This window comes from Rhagoletis zephyria, unplaced genomic scaffold, assembly GCF_001687245.7.
Source record: "Rhagoletis zephyria isolate East Lansing unplaced genomic scaffold, Rhagoletis_zephyria_1.1 Rzeph_scaffold_01013, whole genome shotgun sequence".
Lineage (NCBI taxonomy): Eukaryota > Metazoa > Arthropoda > Insecta > Diptera > Tephritidae > Rhagoletis > Rhagoletis zephyria.
In genome coordinates this window covers 146,159-163,120 of record NW_016158097.1, presented here as the reverse complement: position 1 = coordinate 163,120, position 16,962 = coordinate 146,159, and the positions used below count along the sequence as shown (strand labels likewise).

Below are 16,962 nucleotides of genomic sequence, written 5' to 3'. Positions count from 1 at the left end.
ACGATTTGTGTGGACGAGTGGTGTTTGTTGTCACAGAGATCGGAAACTGATGTTTCAATTACCCATTGAAGCAGCGGCGGGTAAATGGAAACCGCAACCAAAGAAGCCTTGTTACCGATCCTGCCACTCCTCGCCTTCGGGCATTGTTGGTGTTGCTGAACGTGTGCATGTAAAACGAAAGGATAATTGTTTTGCCTTAGTAAAAATATATGTATTATTTGTTTTTGTTCTACTTACTTTTACATTATTCCATTCTTCTATTCTTTCCAGTCATTTTTGAGCGTAATGAGATCCTTATCTCAGCATGTGTCCTTTGTAGGAAAAGTTACTCACACTCACACTGAAGAAATGTTGCTGATCATGCGACGTCTATACCTATTAGCGGATTATGGGCGTTTGTTTCGGTTTTCTTGTTGACAATAACTATTCTTCAAGAGCATGTGGTAAGTACTGCATATTTTCCTCCACCTTTTCGAATTTATTTTCGTATTAGTTACTATAAAAAAGCATTTATTTTACACAAATGTATCCTTCGTATATCTAAATTGGTGGGTTTGGCGGGAAGAAAACAATCACGCCCATCGAAATTAAGTACCGGAACTGAAAAAGTAAGCGAGCGCTGGGTATTTGTTTCCGTTAAAATGATTGCTAAATTTTTGAAAACACAGTTTTTTTCCGAACATATCGATCTATGAAAACTAAGTAAGACTGTGAGTATGCTTATTATTACCTTCATTCTATTACCATTAGATACTACCATTAGCATTATCAATAGTATTACTCTCAATTCTTATGCGCTTGAGGATATCGGCACCATCCCCTCTGACGCGGCACTATATTGCGTGGTCAATCTTTTCTTCTAGATTGAAGGAAGGTATAACTGGAAATCCCTCAAATCCCGTAGATACCCTCGTGGTCAACTTAAAGTTTCTGAATTAAGATTATTTGAAAACTTGCACGATGCTTGACAGTTCTGGACATCTACAGAACAGATCTCTCTAACCGTCGCCTCGGTCGACGCTGCCAGCCACCACCACCAGTCACGAATACACGGAAAACCCGACAATCCTAACGCCTTTTTCCCTGTGGACCGACCCTATCGAGGCTGCACGCTTCATAGGGCTGCCGTTAGTGGCACTTGATGACAACGACTGAGATATTAACCGATCTGGGCAGGGTTGTTGTAGCCGCTACAATAACAACAATGAATACACGAATCTGCAAGCGACAGAATACCAGGACAAACAATCTCACTTATACCTCAACCGCTGCATTGAAATCAGCTTCTTAAGGCGGACTGAACTCTTACAACGGACTCCACAGAAATATTGTGGAGTTCGCCGTCTTAATGGTAGGTTTACAGATAGCTACGTTCCAAGAAGAGAGACGGCAACGCCCGAAATACGCTCTGTAAGGACCGCAAGCCAGACAATGGCGCGGCCTGCCATTCATACTGCCCAGTATCGTTTCATTGAAGAAGACTTTGATCGCAGGCAGAATATCAAGGCATATCTGCTTTTGCGGACTACTGCCCTTGTATTAACTTTAAAAATGCAAATTGGGACAGCCTCGCGGAAATTTCCGATAACACTAATGCCACTGATACTGAGCGATAAACTCTGTTTTCGCGAACTACCGTACCCACACCATTGCCCTTCGCCACATAGGTCCAGTTTCGGAAGGTGGGCAGCCTGTCGGTTAACTTGAGGAAATCTGCACTTATTTCGCGGCAGATGGTGCTGTACTCGCAATAGAGCGTGACTATTTACACCAGATTGTTCCCGGGATCCGCGTATGAGGGATCTCAACTACGGATAGTAATAAACACTAAAATTGTTGGGTTACCTTTGACAGCGTGCTCTTCTCCTACAGAGACGCAATAATGTCCTTAAGTCGCTCGCCGGTAACACTTGTTTCAAAAACAAAGAAATGGTGTTGGCAAGATACAAGGCAATTGGCTGACCAGTTCTAAAATATGCGAACTGCAACGGGATGCCTTCGGAGGTCGCCTAAACACCAACTTGCCGGCTGCTACTGCTAGGAGCATCCGAATTGGCACTTGGTGGAAGTAAAATCTCCTCACAAGCATGTCGGAAGGCAGCTTCACGCACTTACGGACGAAGTCCAGGCATACATAGCCCTATCCTTGCGCCCGACAACGTACAGACAAGTCATAAATGACATTAATAAAGAGTCCATCTCCACCTTGAGAGGCTCTCTGGCACAGCTATATGAGGCCTGTCGACCGAACCTGTATCTATATAGACTCGGCCCCGGCAAATCAAAAGTGTAACCCGCTGAGAGTAAGTAAAGATACAACTGAAGATTAAGATGTTTTATATCATGTTATGATGCTCATCCCCAATCTGCTCCCCTAACTTGAACTTGTCTTACCGCACTTCACCTCACCTCAATAAATATGTATGTACATATACTATATTAGAAAATTTATCACTAACTTCTTCGATTATGGACTTTTTTCTATTAAGTTTCGCTTCATCACTAAAGTTTTAATTTTTTTATGTTTATTTTGACTGTACTACTCTCTCCATAAGATCAATCAATCGATACTGTAAAATTATTAAATCAAATTTAATTTAAGTTTGTTTAGTTCCATTCCAAGTATCAACGATGTAGGCGCAAATATGCGAATTTCCATAAAAGAAACTCAATCAATTGCGAAACAAATTTCCTTTTCCGTTTGTATGTGGCAAGAAAAAATACAATTTTTATGCATACATACATGCACACTTATACATTACAATCAGGTGGAATAAACAAAGTGCAACGGGTCGCTCATGACTAGTTTGACACTAATCTGTTTTGGGACGGTAGATACTACTTCATTGCGTATCTCTACTACCAATCAAGTTTAAGAGCATGTCTCTGTTTGTACGTAGGATGTATATATTATATGTATGTATATTTGTCTCTCAGCCACATCGCCAACTCTTTGCGAATTAGTCCCCTCATAAACCCTTTACCTTTGTGCGGAACCAACTTTAAACGTTAAAAAAAGTATTTCATCATTCCTGTAGAGAGCTGAAGTTTCATGTTACCCTAAAATAATCTGTTTGTAATGCATTTTGATTATTTCCAGGTCCTTACGATTTCTTCCGATTTGCATGGGTTTTACCTAAAACGGAATTCTAGCTACGAGTCTGGACATTTTGTATATAAACTAAATATATGAAAATTCTTAGAATTTTTATCCACTAAAGACTGGTGAAGCGCGATTTCGCCCATCTTCAATGGCAACCTACATACCAAATTTTGTTGAGATATCTCAATTTTTGCTCGAGTTATAGTGTATACGGACAGACGGACGGACGGACATATAGTCACCGCTTAATCGATTTCCCTTTTCATTCTGAGCATTTATGTATATATTTGTCTACATACATATGTATGTATATGTAACTTGTTTAGGCTCTTACAAACAACCGTTATGTGAACAAAGTTATAGCCCAGTATACTTTTTAAAAAATTACTCAATTGTTTGCTGCTGGGTTCCGTTAGCTGGTTATCCCAGTACATATGTATGTTTGAATTTGGCCAGGTTGCATTTGATTGCATTTTATTTTATGTTAGCACACTGTTGAAAAAGAAATATAAAGAGGAAATGGAAAAGGGGCGATAAAAAACAAAGTAGAAAAAATACAATTTATACAAAACGACATGCCGAAGATATTAGTAAATGCTAAAGGTGCGAAAATGGGAGACGACTGCACATTCATCCTCCCTGGGGTGGCAAATTAGCCGCAAGCTTAACTGCATAAAAGCAAATGAAAGGAAAAAACCAAGAGAACAAAAACAAACACCAAAATAAATATTTGTCAAAATGACAATTTAGCGCGGTAGTAAAAAAAACTGAATCTGATTGAATAACCTACTAAATGTGTGTGTGCGTTTGAATGTACATATGTTGTTTTTGTAAGCGAATCTACATCATTTGCAAGTGAGAACTAAAAGTTCCTTTTATTTTACGCAATGACACTGGCAAAACTGTAAAAGCGTGCATGTTTCATTTTACCCATATGTGTGCGTATGTATGTATTTATTAGGGTGTTCGATTATTCGCATTGTTCGAAAAATCGGTTTTCGAGCTATTCAAAAAATTGCAATTTGAAGAAAAACCCATTTCACACTTTTGAAATTAAGAAAAAAACGGATGAACCCGTTGTTCATCGGGCGAATATGTGGCAAGGATCAGATACACGTTCGCTCCGATGTGTCGTAAGTTAAATTAAAAGAAATAGACAAGGTAAAATTCGGTATTAGAAATACAAGAATTCAAAATATATTTTATTTGCTCTAATAATAACATGTACAAATGTATTTCAGATTACCTTTATTATTAAATTGATGAGGCGATGAAGCGTGGTGGCTCGAGGACGTCTGCTTACTTGGATACTTGCAAGATAAGTAAAATGCGTTCTTTTTCCTGCTATGTAGTTTACCTTAGGAGAAACAGTTTTTTCCGCAAGGGAAATTTTAACATAGCTAGTGGATTGTACAAGTATAAGGTAACTGTTGTGTCTTATACACAAAGTGAAATATTAGGGCGGTCCGTAAATTTAATTGTTTAGGGCGCCGGCCTAAACATGGAGAGACATGCTTGTTGTCCGTCCCTCTTGTACAAGCCCGGACCGAAATCCGTGTTGAGCCGGGAGGTGCAATGCATGAGATTCCACTCCCCCGCCTTTGGATTGCTGACGATGTTTGCCATTACGCCGACGGATTCGTTGTTTGGCTCGCTGGATTTTCGGAGGCTGGGAAGCTAAGGTTCTCAGTCCATTCCTTTTGTTAAGCTCGTGTTGCAAGCCCGGGCGAAACCGTTTTACATTTTTCGTTGTGCTCGGATGGAAAGCCGTGGCTTCCATTCCAGGCGGCGTTTCTGGCTGCATCTATTTCGCGCTCTTCGAGATCTGAAGCCTCTATGGAAATAACATCGCTATCTTTGTCCTCATTGATAGTACTCCTTGGCGGGCGGCGGTTAAAACGGGGCTTCTTGGCATGCGACGTGATATGTAGCAACGTGTGATGCGCTTCTTCGCATCGCCGGTATCTCCCTTCATTCGTACAGTTCGCTGCGTGATGGGTTCCCGCCAAACAGTTTGTGCAATACCTATGTATAAGCACCTCTCGCAAGCGATCTTCGGGTGCTTTTGCCCGAAAAACGGGACAAAGCCGTAGGGGATGCTTCAAACCACATAATCGGCACGTAAGCGGGTAGCCTCGCACTGTTTCGGCTTGTTTACGCATCAATGTGAACCGTGTCATATTCTGAAATTTAAGTTTCCCCATTCTCATTAGAATTTGACGAGGAAACTCGGTTGTAGGGTGGCGACCAACATGTACGTATTAATTTAGGCCTATAAATCATAAAGCATTCAATTGCTATTGAAACTAAGTAATTTTCTCAATCTATGAAAAATCAGAGCACCAGTAGAGACTCCCCTCAATGATTGATGCGAGTTACAGGCATGTACACCATGCTTTATGAATGGTTGCTATGAATGTGCAGGGTTGTATGAGGAGCTAAGGTTGCCATTGGGTTTAGAGTGGCAATTTTTTCTCGTGAAGACTATCAACTCATAGGTTCTCACTTCGGAAGATTACTAACACAGAACTGTGCTTTCTTCAGGTGATGAACTGGTGGTATATATTTTGACTATCAAAATTCTTAATGCATCGTTGATTCCTCTCCTTTGTTGGTAAAGAAAAACTAAAATTAATTTTCCCAAAAAAAATCATTTTACATGTTTGTATATTAATTGGCTAAAACCTTTAATTTTGTCGGAATCGTTTTTATAAGCAAGTTGTAATATGCATTTTACGTCACTGAACTACTACGATGCGCCAAAGTTTGCGCACACTTCATACATAGCCCATAAGTGAAACCTCAGCCTAAGCAAAAATCAAAAGACCGCTGAAATGTATCGTATTTTATAGGGTATCGATAATGATAACAAAACTACACCACTACTTCCGTGAATTGAAAATTTATTAATGGACCGCGTTGTACGCATGTGCTATTGTGTTTACTATTTGTTTTGTTATTACTTAAGTATGCGCGGTGTGCTATTGGAACTGCGCGATGCAGTTATCCATTCGAGCGTTAGTGCTAAAATTAATAAATCGCATCCAAAAAACAAGAAAATGCGTGTAAAAACAAAATATGTGGTAGCAGTGAGAAGGGATATGAAAAGTTAGCGATTTTTAATTTGTGCGAAAAGTGCTGTTTTCATCGAAAATATCCTCAAATGGGCTTTGGTAGCCCATTGTTGAACAATAATATGAGAAGCGAAACATTCGCACCAATCGGACAAACAAATAGTTAATAAAACAAAATAAGTGGTAGCAGTAGCTACATACATACGTTACGCCTTGATATCCTGCATATTAGTTGGTTCATATTCGCCACTATGCGATTCCACTCTGGATGGATCGCAGCCACTCAAACGAAACCCAGTGTTGATTGTTTTTCCATTCTCAAGCAATGAAGTGAATCAAGCAAAAGTGTTTATTACATGCTGTGTAACTGATTCTTAACGTCTGGTACCTCAATCAACATGCAAAGGTTGAAGCCTTTTGCATCTATGAAAATGATCCCGTGTACGTTTGAGGTAAATTGTTTGGAGAAGGAGGTTTGGCCGAAGATAGTGGTTAATTTCAAGACTATAAAGTCGTAGTTTTACTGCCAAAGAGCCATGGCCCATCGTAAATGTTCATGTATAAATAAATATGTGTACACTGATCGCATAAATTTCCTCTACGGAAGACCCATCGATATTGTAATTCTGTGCCCTTAAATGATACCTCAAAAACGACAAGTAGCATATTTGGTCACCAGAAGCGGTCATCTTAGATACGAAGGAACACCACTACGGATTCACATGAAGTGAAAAAGAGGTAAGTGTGGCTTTTATTTCTTGTCTATCGATATATAGCTGGGGAAACTTTTATGAGTATAGTGCGAAACGCTTATCAGCTAGCTTGTTGAAAATAACAATGGTCGCAGATGGCGATTTTCGTTCTATTCAAAATTTGTCCGGCACTTCGAGCATTTACGTAACCTTTTAGCAAAAAATTGGTTGATTCCAAAATTTCGTTAAAAACGGTTAAAAAAAAAATAAATGAATTTTTACTCGTTTTCCGCTTGTACCTTTAAAAAAAAATATCGAAATAAATAATAAACGTCAAAGGGAGTTAAAAAAAAAACNATAAGCGCAGCCAATTACGTAGAAGACGTTTAAGTGTCAAACATTCATTTATTGGAATCAAGTATGATATTCATTCCTACTGTTCATCCCCATATAATCCAGGACATAATTTTAAAACTATTTTAGAAGTTTTCCTTAAACTGGAAAAAGCCTTGATAACTTCGAGAAACTCAGAACTTTTATTGACAGATTTGTGTGAAATGACAAAAACTGCCTTGTTTGATAAAAAATACGATTTATTCAGTATTCGAAAAATCTAGATTCCAAAACACCCGTCTATAGATATCCCAAAAAACTCGATTGAAACCGGTTTGGAAAAACTGAGTCAATTACCCTAGTATTTATGTACACATGCACATACCTAGGAACTTATGTATTTTTACGCATACATACGTATGTACTTATGTAGGCGTGTACGCGCACAAGTTTTTCACATTGCCTCGCGGCAATTTTCTGATTATTAACAGCTAAAATTATAATACTCGCTGTGATTTGTGTCTTTGTCTGATGAAAACTATTACAAATCTGGTTAAGGTGGAGTTTAGCCGCCGGCAATGAGTCACGTGACGCTTAAAATTTAATTTGTACTTGTAACAGGAAAAAAATGTCAAATGAAAGATAAAAACTTTGCTTACCGACCATTTCATGCTTACTTAGGAACTAAATTTTTTTCAAGTGTATAAATTGTATTTGTACATATTTGTTTATTTCCGGGAACACTTCCAACGAACTCGATTAAGGGAAGATTCTTTCACGCACTCCGATGTCGTGGTAACCGTTTCAGCTCGGGAAGAATAAATCTCTTCCAGTAACCGGTTAGAGTTAAATTTACTGATGTTCGTGAAATGTCTGAAACCTTTGGTATAGCCGAAGACAGCACTGCCCTTACTTGTTTTCAATTCAAGTTAGTTTATACCTACCTATATAGTTTATAGCGACACATTTGGACGCTTCTTCCTCTTATTTGGCACTGCAACCTTTTTTTTGGTTTAGGCCGTGACAAAAAATCTTCGCCAGTTGCCTCTCTCGCTTGTGGATTGCGGTTCGTCTGCACTTGATCCTTTCCATTCCTTTCACCGTAGCGTCGTCATCCATGCGTACAACATGTCCAAGCCAGTGCAATTGTTGTATGTTTATGCGCTTAACAATGTTCATGTCATTAAAAAGCTCATCCAGTTCGTCATTCCATCTTCTTCGGTACTATTCGCACATATGAACAGGGCCAACGGCCTTGCGTAGAATAGTTTTTTAGAAAGCCCCCAAAGCCCTCTAATCTTATTTAAGACACCGTTCAGGTTTAATGCCAACAGTATTCCTCAGACGAAATTCCACGTAATGCCTGGTACATGCGCGCGACCAGCTTTCCGGCGTCGACTTTGAACAGCTCAGCCGGTACATCGTCGGCTCCGGAAGTCTTATTGTTTCGACGCCGTCTTATTGCTGCTCTCACGCAATATTGGTGGGGTGGGGAAACGTGAGCTTCGTCCCTATACATTGGTTCGGGTTCTTCTTCGTCAAACGCACCACCCGTTTCGCCAGTCAGAAGCGCTCAGAATTGTTTCCTCCCTACTTCAAGTGTACTCTGCACATTTGTTTGCAGGTTTCCATTTTCATCTTTACAGGAATTGCTGCCTTATTTTCTGATAGAATTTTCGAGCCGCATTCCTGTCTTCCAGCACTTTCCTCTAACTATACGTGCTGAGCCATCCACATAAGCAAAAAAACCGACCATCCAATCTTTCCAATGGCCAAAATAAGCGGTAAAAAGACTTCGCCTTGTGGAAAACCACTACTTACACTTCGTTGAGATAATGCGCTGCCCTAATCCATATATGCCACTCGCTTGCTCAAAGCCCTACTAAGGCAACAGTTCCTTGAAAAAGCGGGTACCAGATGGAAGTGCTCTGAAACCAGCCCTACAACGAGGCTTACGTAGCCGAAATGGAATATACGGAGATCGAGAGAAATTCTTACTCTCAATAGAGGCGATGGAACACTGCCCATTGGCCTGCTCACAGGTCTTATGCTGATAGGAAAGCATGCAGTACGCTTCGGGGTCAGTCACAATGACTACAGGAGGAGCTGCCACGACGAAGAAATTCCTTGGCATATGATGTTTAGATGATCTAAGTGCAACTGCTAAGTTTGGAATATGGCACTTGCTAAGGTTCGTAGACTACACGAATTGGTTTAAGGAGTAGGGGTTTTAATCCATGTCGTATCACAATGGGCCCCTGATTGCTAAGTGACTGCCTAAGTGTGCTGGCTTCCTTTGAGTCTGGCAGCCACTTCAACCTAACGATGTAACCTTTTTGGGATGAGAAAGTGAAGAGTACAGTTGCGTGGTCTGTTGAAGGAGCTGCACTTGATTCTGTGCTAATATTTAATGCTGCATCCATATTCTCTGAAAATGGCCGAAAACTGTGCAGGTATATATTCACAGAATTCATTTTGAAACGAAAGCGTTAATTTCCTATTTATTTAGGAAAATTTCAATTTGCAAAATGCAAGAGCATTTCCTTGGTATTCCCTATTTCCTACATCTGACTCACGCGACCGAGACGTGGTCAATTTCCTTAAGCTGCAACGGCAAAGCAGCCAAAAGAAGCGGTGTAAACGATGGTAAGCATTTTCTATTATACGTTTTTCGCTTAGCAAATTAAGATATTTCGCGCGAGTTTGAAAGCAATTACAAATTTGGCACACAACGATTTCGCAGAGTTTGTTTATTGAAATTGTAGACTAGCTGCCTCTTTTGCATAAACTAATTACGCAGACCAAGAAAAACTTTGCTACGTTTTACGAAAATTTTGATGGCGCGAAATTTCCGGTTGCATTCTTACTACGAAAGGCGCATTATTTTTTTGTTGTTGTTGCAATCTTAACTAATAAAGGATATTAATGACTTTTGCATTTACAAAAAATAGATTACGCAGGAAATGGATAAAATTTTATGCATTCATTAAAAATATTAAAACAAATATATATAAAATAAAATGAAGAATGTTTTCTACAAATTCTGCTTGGAAATGTAGCCATACCGTTTGGGTGTTGCCGCTTAGCTCATTTGTATTGAGAAAAAATTGTTATTTTGTTGCTGCTATTTGACACCGACTAACAAGCCTTCGTCGCCCATAGCTGCCTCGAGCGTTGGCACGCCACGCCCACTTATGTTTATTGTACAGACATTAGCATGCCGGCGGAAATTTTGTAAAGTTATTATTGAATACCTGCATAATTGTGCGCTATAGTTAAATTGGGCGGCACAGATGCAGGGGACCAAATGAGAGGCCGCTGATTTGCGTTTGTATTTGAATGACCAAGTGGCTAACTGAATACGTGCGTGCGTGCGTGCGTGCGTGGCAATTTGATGTTTGCTGATGTGTTGTGATGATTGCATTATGATTTGAGTTATGATTCAATTTTTGACAATCGCCTAAAAACAAATCGGATTGAATCTTTGACAGCAATTTGCAATAGTTCAACGCTGCTGGCGCTTGCACCACCGCTGAGCGCATTGCAGAGGCGTATAAGAACGAAGGGTGGGCGTTAACCGACCGCAAATGTTACAAAAATTACAAGCTAACAAGTTAAGTGCCCGAGGCTAGCAAAAATTGTTGAAATTTTTCGATACAAGTATTTGATTATTCAAATGTGAGGTAAGTTGTCCTGAAACGGCAAATCGAAAAAACACCACTGAAAATGTTTTTCTTTTTTGTTGTCTATGTCGCCTTTAAAGTACCCAATTTCATGCTCGAGTTGATTGTCATCTGCTAATTTACCACAAAAAAAAAAAAAACAAATACTTGGCAAAGCGCACTCTTTAAACTGTGTTTGTTCAGCTTACATTTTGTTGTGCATGTTTTTCGCCCTTTGTGTAAGCAAAACATCCGCAAACACAGTTAGTAGATAATTAGCTATGTGTCTCATGGCATATTGGCACTCGGTACGTACTGTAATAACTTAAAAACGCACTGAAGCAAAAAATCGGCTTTCACACATTCTCAAATCGGCAGCGGCTCCTTTTATTCGAACTCAATCGAAATATGTTCATGCATATGGGTGAACGTACCCTGCAGAAAATCGACTGACGCTTCTTTAGGACACGCGGCCTATAAACTAACTGGAATGTCAGAACACTTAATAGGAATGGTGCCTCTGACCGCTTGGTGGATCTGTTCTTTAGAGCAAAGGCGATAGACGTAGCAAGGCGGAACAACCATGGAAGATTGCGATATCTACAAAAGTGACACGGCAAAAGTGACACACATTCGGTCCAGTATTTGTGGTGGAAGATAGATTTCGTCAGCAAGTACTACGGTTCGACGCGTTCCAGTGTCAAGGCAGGGGCTTTGGTCCTCCGACTGTCGTGACGCTGTCACCCTAAGCATGGTATTCCATAGCAGTAGATTCAGCATAAGAGGACGCGTCGAGCTACATGGCTATTTCCTCATCAAAAAAAGACAAAACAAATCGGTCATGTGATAAGCAGTAGGCACGCCTCCAATGCGATCTGTGGACCATCCACAGGCATGGACCTGCTGAAAATCTGCTCTGCGGACGAACTCTTTAACAAACTGATATTTGTAAGCAGTAGGATCACAAATTTCGCTCACTAAGTACCGCCGCCGAAGAGGTAGTCGGATGCCTTGCCTTCTGTGAAAAACTGCTTCAACATTTGATAGATTCGCTTCAATAGATTTAAAAGCTTCGCCCAGGAATCGATTTCCCACCACCCGACCATGTCGAGGTACCATTATGGAATCTGCCGGCCTTCTAGCTGAGCTATTTGAGTATGGCGTCGAAAGGTTTAATGACCTCTCCTTGTCGTTCGCTATACGAAACGAGCTTTCAAACCGAACGACTCTCTATTGTGCGATGTTGGACTTCTTCTCCCTTAGAGCTTCGAGGATGAACTGAGGATGATATTACATTTGTTGCAAACTAAGGCTTTCGCATCTCAGGTCAACATACATAACTTTAAACAAATTAGAAATGAATTGCCTGCTTACTAGTTATAATAAAATCAATTATGCATACATAAATATGTGCGAATATAGACTATAGCCGAGCGGTAATAAAGCTTCATTAGAAATGCGTCGCAAAAAAAAATTGTCTGGGTGTGTCTTAGACACCGACGGGCTGCAATATAGAGTTGGACTTCAAAACAGTTAAGTCTTAGAAAAATTATGTATATCGGGAAGTCTGCGTTCATTTTGTGTTTAGATGGCCGGATTTCCTCAACATCAACGAGCGCCGAGTAAAAACCCGGATATGCAAAGTCCATCTCGTGGGTAGTCAAAGTCTTGCACCTAAAAATGCGCTTACTCTCGGTGCTGACAAGTATCCTTACCGGGCACTGTGTATTCGGACGCCATATTGTAAGATTTTATCTCATTTTAAGCCCCTTATTGCCGTAGCTGTGTGGAGGGGCGGTGACGAAGTGTTTCGATGATATGGAGGCAGGTGGAAATGATAGTTAACCTGCACCGATTGCGCTTTAACTTGAAGCTTTTACTTAGAAATAGAGAATTATGAAATTTGGCGAAGGTGGGATAATTGCCCCGCCCTCCCTCATGTGGCGGAAACATTAAATTTTATCCGATTTCGGTGAAATTTAGTTTGTAGGTACACTCTCTTTTAACAGAAACCCCTATATAATAAATGTGGGGAAGATTGGATCACTATAACGCCTGCAACACCCAAAAAATGTGAGCCCAATCATTAAATGTTATGGAATTTTGGTTAATTTTTGGTTTCTGCTTTCCACTCTCCGAAAAGCAAAGTTTATATTTAAAAATTACAAATATGTAAATATTCAATTTTCTTCCAATTTGGGTTGTGATAGTTCGAAAAATTCTTGTCTCGAAATTACCCAAAAAGCTGAAAATCGAAAACTTAAGAAAATCGAAAATTACATATTTTTGAAAGTCGCCGAAAGTATTTAACTATACTTTCGAAAACTACAAGTAAATTTTTTGATACAAAAAAAAGGAAAACTCCAAATAAACGATAAATACCTTCAGCACATGCTTTAATGGGTTCAGCGTCAAATGTAACTAAACTGATTACTTCGGTATCAGGCCGGTTCCAGAAGAACCGAGCGCTTTTCTAAAATTTACTGCCCTAGCCCCTCCCTAAACTAACAAAAAAATAAATTAGACATGAGAATGACGTCCTACGGGAAATCCCTGTGGAAATTTCGCAGGACAGCCTTCGTTCTTACAGTGCAAAAACCACCAACTATACTCTTACAATTCAAAGACGGGATTGCAATATACTTCTTGTTGTTGTTACAGCATGCTGTCTAACACCACCTCTAAGGGTTCAAGTTAGAACTGAAGTAAGTAAATAATGGTAACTCCCAAGTTACAGTCGCACATCTCCTGTGTCACTGCCCAGCTTTAGGAAGATCGTGATTGAGGTACCTTGGCTATGATTTTTTTTTTCAGGAGCCCCCTCCTATTCAGACTGTTTCGCATTTTTGACGCACGCGCCAGAACTTACGTAAACATTTTTTGTATCTTATTTAAAATATTCCTACAGGGTAATAACTGTATTTTTAGCTGTCGCATTAATGCTACTTAATATTGCTACAACAACAGATTGCCTAAAAAGGTGTTAATGAGAGTGTGACAATGTTGAGTGGTGCAATACTGGCCTAAAAAAAGTAAGGTTATTGAAAGTAAGAAACCGCAAACGTAATTATGAGCCAACTGTATTTTATTAAACAAGTACGCACAGTTATTTATTTTCCAGAGTTTTCATAGTAACCGTATGGTAAGCTGTTATGCAATAGAGTTAACACACAATAAATAGAGGAGCGTAGAGGAGTTAGAATAGTTTATCTGTCAGCGCTGAGTTAGTAAAATAGTCTTTCGCACGGCGTTCAAGAATATTAATGGATGAACACCAGATGCAATAAAGTCGGTCGGGATTAAGCTCTTCTTCTTCTTCTTCTTTTTTGGCGCTTTAACCGCCTAAGCGATTTTGGCCGAGTTCAGCAAAGCACTCCAGTCGGTTCTCCTCTGTGCCAACTGACGCCAATTGGAAACGCCAAGTGAAGCCAAGTCCTTCTCCACCTGATCTTTCCATCGTAGTGGGGGCCTCCCTCTTCTTCTGCTACCACTAGCGGGTTCCGAGTTGAATATTTTCAGAGCTGGAGCGTCGGTGTCCATTCGAACGGCATGACCAAGCCAGCGGAGCCGCTGTATTTTAATTCGCTGCACTATGTCCATATCGTTGTAAAGCTCATACAGCTCATCGTTGCATCGTCTGCGGTACTCGCCGTCGCCAACGCGTTAAGGCCCGTAAATCTTCCGCAAAATCTTTCTCTCTTTCACTCCAAGAGCCGCCTCATCGGATGTTGTCATTGTCCATGCTTCTGCGCCATATACCAGCACGGGCATGATGAGTGACTTATAGACCGTGGTTTTCGTACATCGAGAGAGGACTTTACTCCTGAATTGCCTACTCAGTCCAAAGTAGCACTTGTTGGCAAGACTGATTCTGCGTTGGATTTCAATGCTGACTTTATTATCGGTGTTAATGCTGGTTCCCAAGTAAACGAAATTCTCTAAATTGTAGCTGTCAACAGTGACGTGGGTGCCAAGGCGCGAATGTGCTGACTGTTTGTTTGATGACAGGAGATACTTCGTCTTGTCCTCGTTTACCACCAGACCCACTTAAGCTCTAAGACCCGCTTATAAGGAAAACAGCCATTTCAGATACGTGTACACGACTTATCATTTATGCTAATTTAGTCCTAACTTTCTTTGAGAAAATTATGTTAAATAATATTTCCAGTGCAGTGGCGTAGCCAGACCATTGAGCGCCCAGGGTAAATATCGAAAAGGGCACCCCACTCCTTTTGAATAACTCAGTAAGAGATTGCATGTATGTATTTATATAAAAAAAAAGTTATTGGACCAAACATTAGTGGGTAGGCACTGTGGCAAACGGTAAACATCTGTTACGACCAGTGTTGCCAGAACTTTTTCAGAGAAAGGCTGAAGGGGCAAAAAATACAGCTAAAAAGGCTAAATCAAAATTTTAGTCATGGCTACGAAGAGTAGGAAAATTAACAAATCAAATATTTTTGGTCGTCTTTATAACTTCATAACAGTGTCAATATTTAAGATAAAAATTACGCATTCTTGTAAGAATAACTTTTTCGTAGCCTCAAAAAATCTAGGCAGCTTGCATCATCCCAATAAACTTACCAAAGAAAAAGTACTCCGCTGAGTACAACTCGAGGGTACCTGTCCTGGCCAACTTCTCCGCACCGCGATTCCCTGCAATATCAATACGGCCCGTTACCCACATGAGTCTATGCGAGGAAGAATCCGTTGCAAAAGTCGAGCGGTTTAACAAATAATCGACTGCTTCCTTAATGCTAGCCCTAGCCTGATGCTGGCGCCCTGCATGAAAGAACCTTCCACCGCCACTTCCGTCAAGCTTCGATGCATCCGTGTATAAATTCACCGATGTCGTCTTGCAACTACTACTTCTCTTCCGCTAATTCCTAAAGGTGATGCGAGTGTCGAAAGCGCTCAAAAACCAGTCTACCCAGATATCGGTAAAATCGAAACCTCAGAAGCCTTTCTTTGTGTTTACTGACGAGGGAAAATACAAGCCGTCATCGATTCGCCAATTCTCGCTCGCTATGTTTGAGTTCCGGTCGCTTAAAGACGAATTTTGCATGTGAAAGCAACAACAAAGTTAGCTAGCACGGATAGACGATAGCGAGTTGGGTTGTACCTCATTGAGTTCGTTCGTTTCGCCACTCGCTAACTGTTGGCGAATCGATGATGGCTACAAACATGTTCGATATGTATGTATCTGCTTCATCATCGCAAATCGTACTTTTTCGCGCCCCTGAGTAGCTTTGAAAGATTTGTATACATATTTGGTGTATCCAAATTTCATACTTTGTAAAATTATTGCAAAATTATGCATATTTCAATTTAATTTCGAGGCTTTGGTTTCTTAGAAAGGTTTTGGGTACACGGTTATAAATTTCGGTTTTAATTTTAAACTTTTTGGGCGGGCTACATATATGACCAAACTAAATTCAGTTTCAAATACAAACCTTCCAAGTTTAAAACAAAAGAGCACATACGAATTGTTTAAATTTTAAACCCAAACATTCTCATAATTAAGAATAAAAGAAAATTTTTGACCGTGTATTTATTTATGCAGTTTTATGGCCCATTAGATTTAAGTGAAATAAATTCCGCTGATTTGTGGCCATTTTGTTGTTGACGGTGGTGTGCATTCTCTTCCCTATAAAAAACATTTTCGAACCTGGTACTTTGTATGGAAGAAAAAATGTGCCACAGGATTTTTCAGCAACTTCCCTCGTGCACATTATTATTCTAAAATTTAATGGGCTATAAAACTGCTTACTTGAAGTCTTTCTAAGAACGAGTATTAGAAAGCTCGAAATTTAGCTAAAATATTGTAGAATGCTTCTAATTTTGGATGAAGAAAACTGTCAGTGAACGTTTTTATTTTCTTTGCTACTTCGTAAAAACAGTCCGGATTACAACAATAAAATACACTACACAATATTAATTTTTAACCAGATAACCTGATAACCTGTGTGAGGTTCATTATGTTAACAAAAATAAGTATGTGCATATGGCCATTATCTCGGCATATCTTAACTAAAGCAATTCCTATTACAAGAAAGATAAATTTTTTCGTAATAAGTTCAGAGCGTATGACATCGAAA

The 16,962-nt window shown here is 39.9% G+C and overlaps 1 protein-coding gene across 1 annotated transcript in view; it reads left to right on the top strand.

Annotated features, from left to right (window-relative positions):
• Positions 1-275: 275 nt before the first annotated feature.
• The window catches only part of Rx (Retinal homeobox domain-containing protein Rx), a 140,424-nt gene continuing 123,737 nt past the window's right edge, over positions 276-16,962 (top strand). The window contains exon 1 of the mRNA XM_017615413.1: positions 276-443. Within this exon, the coding sequence (XP_017470902.1) occupies positions 389-443 (55 nt within the window). The 5' untranslated portion in view covers positions 276-388. The remainder of the gene's footprint in view (positions 444-16,962) is intronic.